Source organism: Myripristis murdjan, chromosome 4 (genome assembly GCF_902150065.1).
Source record: "Myripristis murdjan chromosome 4, fMyrMur1.1, whole genome shotgun sequence".
Lineage (NCBI taxonomy): Eukaryota > Metazoa > Chordata > Actinopteri > Holocentriformes > Holocentridae > Myripristis > Myripristis murdjan.
Genome location: NC_043983.1, coordinates 8,823,539 through 8,835,792, shown reverse-complemented (window position 1 = coordinate 8,835,792; position 12,254 = coordinate 8,823,539). Strand labels below are relative to the sequence as shown.

At 47.6% G+C, this 12,254-nt stretch overlaps 1 protein-coding gene across 1 annotated transcript in view; it reads left to right on the top strand.

Annotated features, from left to right (window-relative positions):
* The first annotated feature begins 9,372 nt into the window (after positions 1 to 9,372).
* Positions 9,373 to 12,254, top strand: part of rnf220b (ring finger protein 220b) — a 29,228-nt gene continuing 26,346 nt past the window's right edge. Inside the window, exon 1 of the mRNA XM_030050483.1 lies at positions 9,373 to 9,964. Within this exon, the coding sequence (XP_029906343.1) occupies positions 9,373 to 9,964 (592 nt within the window). The remainder of the gene's footprint in view (positions 9,965 to 12,254) is intronic.

The following is a 12,254-nucleotide window of genomic DNA, read 5'->3' as shown; positions in this document are numbered from 1 at the left end:
AAAGGAGACCATGTGGGGGAATGATGGATTGGGGGCGATACAGGTGTAAGATTCATTTTTTTATGCCATGGTAACACCTGTAATCCTTGAGTCCTTTAGTCACTTACAGATGTGCACCCCCAATCAAAGCTAAAGTGATATTTTTGTATGATCTGTGCAGGCTGTGCTCTTACTAAACACCACTTTGAATGTAGAGTCAGCCCCAGCTCCCTTGATGACCAGGCTTGGCTAATTAAAGCAGGCTGTTGACAGTTGTCAGCGTGACCCTTAGCGCGGCGCTCCCCCAGGGGTCCTGTTAGCATGCTAATGCTAATCCCCAGTGACGGGGGACAGGGCAGGGCTGTCCCCTGCGGCCCCCGCTGTTGTGACCACAGGATGTGTCAGGACGGGCAGGCTGAAGTGATGTGCTAACACGGAGACGTCCCCAGTGCATGTCACACATCTGTAATTAGAAAAGAGGCAGGCGCAGGGAGAGCTGCAGGGGACAGCTGTTTGCGGGGCCACTCGAGGATCTCTGTTCTCGGGCCGGGCTGGAGAAGAGCAATCTCTGCCTCGAACGGGCTTGTAAAAGAGCAACTGGTTTCACAGGCTTTAATGTGTCGATTCGCCTCATGTGAGGTTTGGAGGCGCGTTTTTTCGTCGTTGATGTGTGAGTGACTTCACAGTTGAGTGAGGAGCGACTCATACACCGTGTTGCGAAATGCAAGTCACAAAACAATAAACATTGCCAAAAAAAGTGCTAAAGAAAACCCAAAAAGACAGCATGATCAACATTAACCCACTGGGAGAAGAGAGAGACAGAGAGAGAGAGAGAGAGAGAGAGAGAGAGAACTCCCACACCTGTCTGTCAGTCTATCCGTCTCCCTCTCCTCTCCTCTCGAAGGGAAGGTCAAGGACACATGCATATTCATGGAGGAGCCTGGCACAGGATCGATGGCTTTTAATTGTTTTCTCCTGGTTGGTGGAGGGACGTGCCAGCGGCTATTGATCTGTTTGAGCAGAGGCCACTCACAGAGCACGACTGAGAGACCTTTACCTGACTGAGCACCGATAGACCCAGCGTGTGTGTGTCTGTGTGTGTGTGTGTGTGTGTGCACGTTGGTGGAGGGGGGGGGGTTTGCTGGGGACTGTGTGGTGATTAGGATTTTGACACACACAGAAGCACAGGCTGCATGAAAAGGCCTCATGGGGCTTAGCGGTCGCTAGACATGCACAAAGGTGACACACCACACCAGAGCGGTAAAGTCAAGAAACACACACACACACACTTTGTTACCTGCCGAACTGATAAAATATCACTTAGAATTACCATCGAATTAAGGTTTTTACTTTGACACAGATTTTTGTAGAGGGCAAAAAAAAAAAAAAATCTTTCGCCTACAATAGGAATATTTACATTGGGAATGACAGGAAGGTAAAGGCAGACAAACCTGTTCACCTGCCCTGACTCCCAGTCAACCAGATCTTCCTCTGCGCAAAGATTATCCCCTTCAGAGGTCTCCTCCCTCTCTTTCATTTTGTCTTTTGTCGCTGGCTGAATTTGTCAATTTGAACAGGCAAAGTTGAGAGATTGGGAAAAGTGGGGAGTAAAAGGAGGGTGCACAGAGCAAAATAGAGAGGGGGAGAGAGAGAGAGGGAGAGAGAGAGAGAGAGAGAGAGATGGTGACAGTCATCCATTTGACCCAGGCCGCTGAGTGAAGGCAGTCTGGCTTGTCAAATCTCTGTGCTAACAGTGAATAGCCATATCTGTTCAGAGCACAGAAGGGTGTCATGCACTATGGTTTCATGGTTCAGGATAAGGCTGGATAAAGCCATTGGCTGGGTGACACACAGACAGTCTGTCTCTTACTTTCTCTCTAACTCCCTGTCTCTCGCTCTCTCTCCGTCTTAACTTGAGAACGAGAGAAAAAATATATATATATGTGGCTGGGAATGCTTGTTATTTCAATTTCAGTGGCCTATGCGTGTGTGTGTGCGTGTTTGCACGCGTGCATGTGTGTGCCAGGGTCCTCGACCAAGAGAAAACTGCTCCTTGCTCACAGATTAAACCTTGTACCCTCTGATTACTGAACAATAAGACCCACCCCTCCTCTTCCCTGCTGCACCACACTGTAATATCCCTTTCATCCACACACACACACACACACACACACATACACACACAGCCTATTACCGGCTCATTAGCCAGAATCATAGAAGAATTAGACTCCACTCTGCTGACAACAGCTCAGCAAATAGGCCTTTTTTCGCTCAGGAGTCAGGGGTTAAGTTACCAATCAAAAAAGCCAAGCAGATGTATTGAGACATTTTAATATTGTCCATTGTGGGAGGCCTAAAGAATTGTAATCTCTCGCTGGCACGGCTGCACCCCAAGGCGACTCAGATAACGGTCTTCAGGAGGGGGGGCTGGTGCTCAAAGAATTGATGTACCCTGTGGCATTTGTATAATTGTGGCTGGAATTGCCGCCACCTTGAACGGTTTCAAGGCTGAGCGCCCCACATTTAGTTTACCTCCTTGCTTTCCCGGGCTATAGATTCCTCTGTCCTCTCGCCCCGAGTGTTGGATTTAGGATCAGTTCCCTTTTCAGTCCCACTTCAGTGCCACTTCCTCTTCAAATCTCTCAAACTAAGCCACTCCAGCTGCACACGTTAGTCCTCTGAGTGTATTGGTCCTGGAAAGAGTGGGTCAGCCGCTGCTGCTGTACCTCAGTTAATATAATGCAAACCACCAGAGGGGGCCAGCGATGAGGACTCGAGTGCACACTGGAGAGCGAGCAGACACACACACACACACAGGCGTAAAACAAAGCATCCAGTGTTTTACATGTTGTACGGGCGCAAGGCGAATTACTTCTTTTTCATCTCATCTGTCAGATCTCCATTCTTTAATCTGTGTTCGTCCCTCAGACATGGTACTGTCCTCCTCACCGTCCGCGCCCCCCACCCCACCCCATCGCCCCGCAACACCCATCCTCCCCTCGGTGGTCCCGTCCTCTCGCAGGGTTCAGACTAATGACTAGTGACAGTCCACTGAGGGGAGCGAGCTGTTTGCAGTCAGCAGTGCGTTTGTTGGTAATTATTTTCCAGAGTGTCACATTAGTGTCAGCCTCGCGGCGGTGAAGGAGGAGAGAGAGAGGACGGGGCGGTGGGCCCTGGCTGGCTGGGTGAGGCGGAGGGCGAGGGGAGAGGGGAGAGGGTGTGATGTTTGGTGGTGGACAGTGTATGTGTGTGTATGTGTGTGTGTGTGTAGCCGGGGAGGGAGTGGTGGGCTGAGGATAGGCTGTCATGGCTCTTTACCGTTAGCCACTTGGCTGCATAACGTGAAGGAATAAAGATGGAAGTGAGTGAGATAAAATGGGATCCGCATGCAATTTTATTATTTCTCCTCGCTCCTGTTTGTGCCCTCAGCTTTGAGCAGCCATTTCCCTTAAGTTATCGGACAGCTCCCTGAAGGCCCCGTGGCCTGCGTGGCCTGTTCTCCTCTCTTCCTGTTGAACCTTTCGCCTCTTGTGGAGTTATTTTTAACCCACAGTTTTCTCATAAATCTCCGTTTAGTTCAGCCAGTTTCACTTTAGTGGCTTGCAAACACAAAGTTGAGGAGTACATGCAAACAATATCGGCCCGCTGACACCGGGTGTGCTGTGAATGTGAAAACACACAGGACACCGGTGAGTGTGTGTTTGTGCATGTGCGTGCATATGTGTGTGTGTTTTGTGTGTGCGTGCGTGCGTGCGTGTGTGTGTGTGTGTGTGTGGTGAGGGCAGTCACCAGCCCCCTTGGGAGGAAGCGATCAATGATTGAGACCATAATGCACCTCTCTGTATTCCTCCTCACATTCACGCTCACTGGCTGCTTTGGGGAGCTGTCACACACACAGACACACGCAGACACACATGCACACATACATCCACTCTCCCGTTCAGTCACACACACATTGTCGCGTGTTCGACAGCTCATCTCTCACACGTTCCCTTCCACTCCATCTTGTAGCTGTCTGGTCGATGGCCTCTCTCTCTCTCTCTCTCTCTCTCTCTCTCTCTCTCTCTCTCTCTCTCTCTCTCTCACTTCCACTGCTCAGTCTTTGGCAGACTGCTCTGCTCTGGCGCTGTCTCTCCCTATGTTAATATAGTAGCTAACCTCTCTCTCCATAGCACTGCTACCAGACAGTCTCTATGTTGATATACTGAGGAGAGTGTGGCACTGCGGCGCACAACTACTACCCTACTGACTCTGCACTGAGCACTCTCCATCTCCGCCGCTGCCACTGCATGCCTCCTGCCCGGGCATGTGTTGTCCTTTGTTAAAGTGTTGGTGCAGCCACTGTGGCAAATCTGGAATCAGCCATACCAGCAGATGCAATGACAGCTCAAGCTATATTTTATCCCTTTTTAAAAGACTTGAAACCACTTCTCCTCTTTTGTTCTCTGATTATCGAGGATCTTGGCCTTGTTTCAGTGCTGATCTACAGCCATGTATGCACAAATTTTTAGGACGATCTAACTCGGGGAAATGCGAGTCTCTCAGCAAACGGCAATTACCACTAATGAGTCTGTGGAAATGATTACAGCAGTGACTGGGTTTACTCCGCGCCCTGAAGAAGAGAACGAAGAAGAGAATGAAGGGAGGAGTGGAGAGAGGGGGGGGGAAAAAGACTCCTGACTATTTACCGTTCACCACGCCAATTAGACATTGAGAAAGTTAAAAGACTCTGTTGATGACCTCTGGCATCCTAATAAAAGAAGTGGAGAACTCTCATCAAGCCGCTCTGATTTAATTTACCTCTTCTCATCTCTTACTTTTTGGGAATTAAACAGGAGGCTGTAGAAATTAGCCTGCGAAATGTGAATGTCATTAAAATTTCTTGACGATATTTCTTAACTACATTCAGAATAACATTAAAGAAAGAAAGAAAAAAAAAAAAAAAAAGGCATCCTAACTGCGAGACCGGGGATACGACTAGGTTGATAATCAGCTCGCCTGAAATGAACAAAGATGCAGGAGAATAAATCAAAGAATAAATGGCATGAATTAAGATGTAATGCAGTGTGTGTGTGTGTGTGTGTGTGCGTGTGTGTGTGTGTGTGTGTGTGTGTGCGCGCGCGCGCGAATGTGTGGCAGTCAAAAAGACAGCCAAGTGACTCACCTCCTGCCAGAAAATCAAGACATACAATTAACATCGCATCCCATCATCCTCAGCTGAGCGGGCAGGCCTGTAATTGGCTGGCTGACCAGTCTGCGTGGCTCCGGGTGGCAATTTATTCTGGGAGCCATGCAGTTTACCCAGGGCGGATAACGGCCCCTGTGCCATAACCTGGCTGAGGCAGCAGGGACATCATTAACACTTCACTGGGCCTGCAGGACACGCACCCATCATCCACTACACACCACCCACAGCCACCACCACACAGGGCAAATTGGAGGTACAGGGTGGAAATAATAATAATAAGATGTCAATGGAGCCACTTGTAGTCTGTATGTGCAGTGATCAGCGGGCATATTGGGATTTTTCAAGCATTTCTTGGAGGGTGAACCACCGCCTGCTTTCCCAGAAGCGTCTTAACATAAAGATTATCTTTGTTCACCTTTGTATAATGAAATAGAGGCTATCCTTGCCCTAAGCTGTTTTTTCTTGAATCCAATTCCAGCTTAATTCAGTCATCTCGCACCTTCTGCATGTTGGCAATATGCTATGACGATGCTGTGTGTGTGTGTGTGTGTGCGTGTGTGTGTGAGTGTGTGTGTGTCTTGTCTAACCGCAAAACAATGTGTGAGGGAGAGGGAGCTCATTTAGTGGAGTAATGACCTTCCCTTGTCACAGGGAAGACATGTGTTACATGCTCCCATATCGGTCTGAGGGCGAGACTGTTAGAGAGTCAGTCTGGACTCTCTCGTTTATGTGGCCATTTAAAGGTCTGCATCTGCTGTCTGCCCCCCCACCTCTTCACCAGCTGGCTGTTTTTAGGTGTAGAAGGGAAGTGGCAGACACGGAAAGTGTGGTGAAGAGGATAGTGAGCGAGCTCTGAACAAATGTGAGGGACAGATGAACCATCCGAGCTAAATCATGCCTCTGTCCTGTGTCAGGTAGCGCAGACTGACAAGGGAGGAAATATTTATTTTTATACCCCAATTACCACTTTAAGGCTGAGTTAGCAAGTTGAAATTGAACCCACTGATTTCCAGCAATTTCTCCCCACACAGTGATTCCTCCTCTTTGCAGCTCTGATATTCCCAAATCTCCCATTTCCTATCTCTGAGCTTTCTCACACTCTCTGACTCCACACACACACACACGAACACACACATGCACACATAGGCTCGTGCCCGGCCAAAAGGCTGTTCATTAAAGACAGGGACCTGAGGGGAAGCAATCGTCTGAGAGACGGAAATTGCGTGTCACATTAGATTAGCAGTGTAAAGCCTCTGGTTTGGCTCCGGGGAATAAGGAATTATTTCAATTACATTATTTCAAAAAGTCTTTAAGCAATACCAATACCGATAAAAACAAATTAAGAGTGATTTGGGCAGATTTGTGGCCCTCTGAGCTGTGCTTTCTGACAATATGCTGGAAATCAGATATGAATAATGTGGATATTACGCCACGGCTAATGTGTTGGAGTTGAAAGCAGATTATCTGTGACAAATAATCCCATCGGTTTATGCTGTGTCTCATCAAAAGGGAATGTTCCTAAGTGTCAATCACATTGGAGAGGTGCCTGGTCAACCGGTGGAAAATGGACAGGCTCAGTGAGCCGGATAGGAGGGGAGGATAACTCAATCAGCTGCCATTCACCATAACAAAGCAGAGGTGGCCCAACTTCTCTCACACACACTTAACCTGCACACACACAATTTAAGTTTTTTTTTTTTTTTTTTTTTTTTTTTTTTAAGTCATAGAAATGGCAAAAATGATCTTTCTCATCTCCGACAGGCTATTTTTGTTTGTTTGACACACTTTGCAATGGTAAAAACACATAGTTATTCACTCTGAGGAAAATCAGAAGTGCAAGGATGTTTATAGAGTATTTACAAGTAGAGATGAGGCAATAAACACTCCATTTGTGATCAATGGCATCTACTGGGTTTGGTGAGGGTGAAGAGTTTTTGTGTGCTTTCTGATGGTGAGGGTCAGCGTTGGCTCTTTCTTTTGGCTGAACCTGCCCACAACTCCGAGGGCAACAAACTGAGTGTGTCCACAGCAAGGCAAGGCAGCCGCGTCTCAGGGGGAGCGCAGGGGAGAGAGGGGGGTAGAGGCTACAGAGAAAGAGGGCAGGGAAAGGGAGAGGGGGGGATTTGTCACACGGAGAGCTCCGAGGAGCAAGCCGACAGAGGCAGACAGACAGACCCCACAGCCTCGTCAGTCCACTGATGCCCTGCTCCTGCCCAGGAACCCGGCGAGCTCACCTCTCAAAACTAGATACATTTCAGAGGTATTTACTTGTTTCTCTGCGCGCAACATCTGGAGCGGGGCTGTAAAAGCCGACGCAGCCTCCAGCCCCGCAGCTGCGCTTTTTTTCCTCCTCTCTCTCTCTCTCTCTCTCTCTCTCACTCTCTCTCTCTCACTCTCTCTCTCTTTCCTGCGCGACGAGGGAAAAGTGCCGCTTCCTTGAAATTAGAAGTTTAGAGATAGAGCCCGAGTTCCTTGACGGCAAAATAAACCCACGTTGAGTACCACATCCCGGTAAGTCTCTGCTGATCATGAGTGATAAGAGAACTGATTAGCGCTTGTAATTGTTTTAATTGCCTTAATTGGGGATTTGATTGCCGTGTGTTCTGCCGGGTGCGAGGCTTTGTGGTGGTTTGGCGCTGTAATGAAGGGAGTTTTTTTTTTTTTTTTTTTTTTTTTTTCTTGTCGCTCTAGTTGCAAAAACTGTTCTAAGTTTGGTTTGGTGTGTGTTGCAACCATGGCAAGGTGAAGAGTGAAGAGGGTAAAGACTTTAGAGGGAATTTGAAATTGTGAGCGCTTCACAAGGTCCAGTCCCAACCTACTTTTCCCTCTTTTGCGCTCCTAACGCGTTTCGAGACGTGCCTCTATAAAAAGCCTTCTATATTATCGATGATTTACAAATTAGAGCCTTTGTTCATTTGTTTATTTGCTGTAATTTAGTTCAGGATTTTGTAAGAGTGTTAACTTTTTTCTGAGAAAAAAAAATGTCATAAGTCATTGCGCAAACTTCCATGCAATACCGTCTTGGATCTTTTCAACAGATGTTTTTGGTTGCTCGTAACGTGGAACGGGATTAATGCAGTTCAATAAAGTGGACTGCCTCAAATCAATAGGCCCAAACCTTATATTCTTAATTAGGCCTTTCTCCCGGAACTAATCTATGCTAATCTTATTCTAGTCACTGCATTTTACTTTGGCAAAGATACTGTCAAACTGTGAAATCGCTAATTGGGGTGAAACGGTCTTCTTCTGTTTAGAATATATTATTATCTGGCTCTAGGTAATCATTTTCAAGAGGCCATAATTAATCCTATTCAGTTAATCCTGAAGCAATATGTTTATTTGTTTTTATTTTATTTTATTTATTTATTTATTTATTTATTTTTTACTGTTGTTTTATACGTTTATAGGTTATGTCGAGCAACTTTTATTGCAGAGTGCATAGCCAATTCACAGGACCCACCACCGATTTTATTTTATTGAGCACAATTAGCGTGGTTTATGTTATATTGATTTACTGAGACTATTTATTCGTATTCAATGCTTATTACAGAGAAAAAGAGGGATCGTCTTATTTTCCGAACATAATTGGATGATTTACCCAAATGCAACTGCTTACTTCAGTATTGCATTTATCTGTTACAGGCCTTGGCTGTGTTTTACTGGCTATTTATTCCGTTGTAATTATTTACAGGCAAAGTAGGCCTCCTTACTCTCTACTGAAATCAGCCCAAATCCCTAATTTAGAAAAATGCCTCAGAAGTTAGTTTGGCTCTGCTTTTCAAAATGAAGGGATGAACATTGTGAAGGTTTTGGCAAATTGAAGATCATAAAAACAAGTGCCCTGTAAACAGTTTAGAAACTCACATAAAATTTTCAGCCCACCTAAGATTATTTGATGGTAACACAGCTCAACTGAACACCATAAATTACACTATAAATGTGAAAATAACAAAAAGGACTTTTTCATGTGGGATATTTGAAAGAAAAAAAGGTGCCTTTTAAAATTAATATAATTTCTAAATACAAATTGTATTTTCTCTTCATGCTCTGTCATAGCTCAGCTGTTTAGGATGGACCCTCTGTGAGGCTTGCCGGCCAGACTGCCGCTTGCTCTGCCTCAGGACTCTCTCTCTCTCTCCGCTGAGTCCAGCTGTCCTCTTGCTCTCCTCAGACACAGAGAGAGGACCGCCAACAGGGAGGTGTGAATGGACCTCCACCGCCCCTTCAAGATGGACAGCCCCTCCTACCTGCCGGCCCCCCTGGCCTCCCCCGCCCTGATGGTCCTCGCCTCCACCGCCGAGGCCGGTCGAGACGCCTCCGTCCCGTGCCAGGCGCCCAGGCCCTTCGGCGTCCCCGCTTCCGTGGAGAAGGACCTCCACCTCCCCTTCCCCTCGGCCTCCTACACCTTCACCTCCATGTATCACCGCCAGGGCCCCGTGTCGGGCGCCTTCCCCTCCCGAGACTTCCCCACCTCCCTGCTCCACCTGCACCCCCAGTTCACCCCCCCCAACCTGGACTGCTCCACCCTGGGCATGCTCAACCACAGCGGGGTGGGGGCCTTCCGACCCTTCTCCTCCCCACACGAGGAGAGGGAGGCAGGGGGGTACCAGTCAGCTTTCACCCCCGCCAAGAGGCTGAAGGGTTGCTTCCCCGAGGCGGAGGGGAAAGAGTTTGACTTTGGCTCTCCGGGGGGCTCCCTCAAGGCGGGGGAAGACTCAGGGAGGAAGCTGTTTTCCATGTCTGGACTGCTGTCGGATGGAGAGGCCTCGTCCAGCCCCGAGGAACGCAAGGAGCGCAGTGAGTGCACACTGAATACACACCAAAATACACATGCGGCGTGTGTTCAGACATGCAAACATTTCTATACGCACGCATGCAGGTAGACACGCACACACACACACTCACACACAGCCCCTCATCTCACAGCACCTTTCACTATGAAGGGAAACATGCCGACTTTAATTGCCACATCAAAGGCCTCACACAACCTGACACGACGCGGCAGATGAGATTTACATATCCTCTACAACTGCATTGGCAAAAATGTGACAAATTGAAAGGAAGCTTTGTGTGTGAGGACGTTGCTGTTTCCCCTTTTGCACTCTAGTCATCATCGCCTAGTTGGGCAAAGTGTTTACACCGACTGGCTGTGACTGACTTTGACACAAGTAAATTGAATAGTGTCACTTATTCAGCTTAGTGATCATTAGCCACATATGACCATTAGGCCTATTGGAAGTCAGACATTTCTCTGCGCTGAGGAACACAAATACATCGGAGCGTATGGAGGGTTGACATAGGAGGAGTGAGAGTCTGAACGAATGACACCCTGTCAGAGATAACGAGGTGGCAGAGATAGAGAGGGAGCGAAGGAGGGAGGGATGGAGGAGGATAGAGAAAAAGAAAGAGGGAGAGAGAGAGAGGGAGAGAGAGAGAGAGAGAGCTGTGGCGATGCGCCTCAGCCTCAGCTTCCCAACGACAACCCTCAGCTCAATATGGCCGCCCACACCAGCCGTCTGATTTGTTGACAAATGAGTGGGAGAGGTGTCAGTCAGCGCGGCGCGGAGAGAGAGCCGCTCCTCATTACTCCCGGGGATAATTGCCCAACGGCGCGGGGGCACGACGCTCGCCTCGCCTCCGTCTCTCAGAGAGAGAGAGAGAGAGAAAGAGAGAGTGAGTGAGTGAGACAGGAACTGAGAGAGAGAGAGAGAGAGAGAGAACCGAAGTCAGGGGAGGCAATGCTAGGCATGATGGGAAATCAAACCCCCTCAGTGGCGGTCGCCAAGGGGAGCGCCTGACAGATGAAAGGAACTAGAGGAAGACAGAGAGAGAGAGGAGAGAGAGAGAGGACCCAAAGGCTCAGCAGATCAGAGGGGGACACCATCGAAAATAATGACAATGATAAGGGGGGGGGGGGAGCCGGAGAGGGGAGAAGGTGGGAGGGGGACACGCTGATATACCCTCTCATACATATCACCTAAAGGAAACTTTCATCCCACACATAAAGGGCGGGAGCAGGGACGAGCTGTCTTAAGAAAAGTTTGGATTGTGCATGTGAGTGTGTGTATGCATGCGTGTGTGTGTGTGTCTGTGTGTGCGTGTCTTTGTTGAAACTTCCTTATTTTATGTGTGGTGCCGGCTGAGTGACAGGGCCAGGGAGGCGGAGTGGCAGGAAGGAATCTCAATATGGAATTTTAATAAGGACAGGAAAGGAAAAGATGCCAGCCGGAGTGCTGGTGTGAGAGGTGTGTCTGTCTGACAATGTTTGCCTGTGCACTCGTGCATGCGTGTTCCCCTCACCTCCTGATTTTGGGAATCTCATTTGGGGAATGTTGACAAGGACAAAAGATAGGGTGGAATGGAACATGGGGAGCATCTCTCCTCCAAAAGTGAGTTTGGGAAACGAAAAAAAAAAAAAAAAAGAAAAGAAAAAAAAAAAAACGGATTCTTGCACATTGGAAGCCTCTTTTCCAGCTTTATCCAATTAGATTGGAGCTCAGGCAAACTAAGAGCTTTAATGCAATTGAGCTCCCAGCACTTTTCTAAGTCTGACATGCGCTTGTTCCTCTTGACTGGTTAACAGACAGTCACTTCAGGACCAAAAGTCTTAAGCTTCAAATCTTCTTGGGATGTGAGAGTCTGCCTGCTGGCGTACTGCTCCAGCAGGAGCCGTGCAAAGTCACACTGAAGCACAAAATGGACCATAAAAATCAACATTTATACTTTGCTAATCTTCTGCTTCATTGAAATGACCGCCGTGGCTCTCACAAACTGCACTGCGCTTCTCATGTCCTTAGTCATGTCATTAATGCCTGGTTTTCACATATTTCTTTTTCGAGATACTTCTCATTCAATATAGTCACTTTGACTTTGCCTCTTTGGACTCTGATTCCCTTTAAATTTCATCTTAAGTAGCTTCAAATTAGGAAAAACATATTGTATAACAATGTCACATAATAAATACTCTGTGTCTGCTGGTTGCAGTGCTTCACTGAAGCGACATCACACTTACACTGAGTGAAATATTCAAACCTAAGCCCTTATTTTATGGCTGCAGCATTACATCAAATAAAAAAATATCTACATA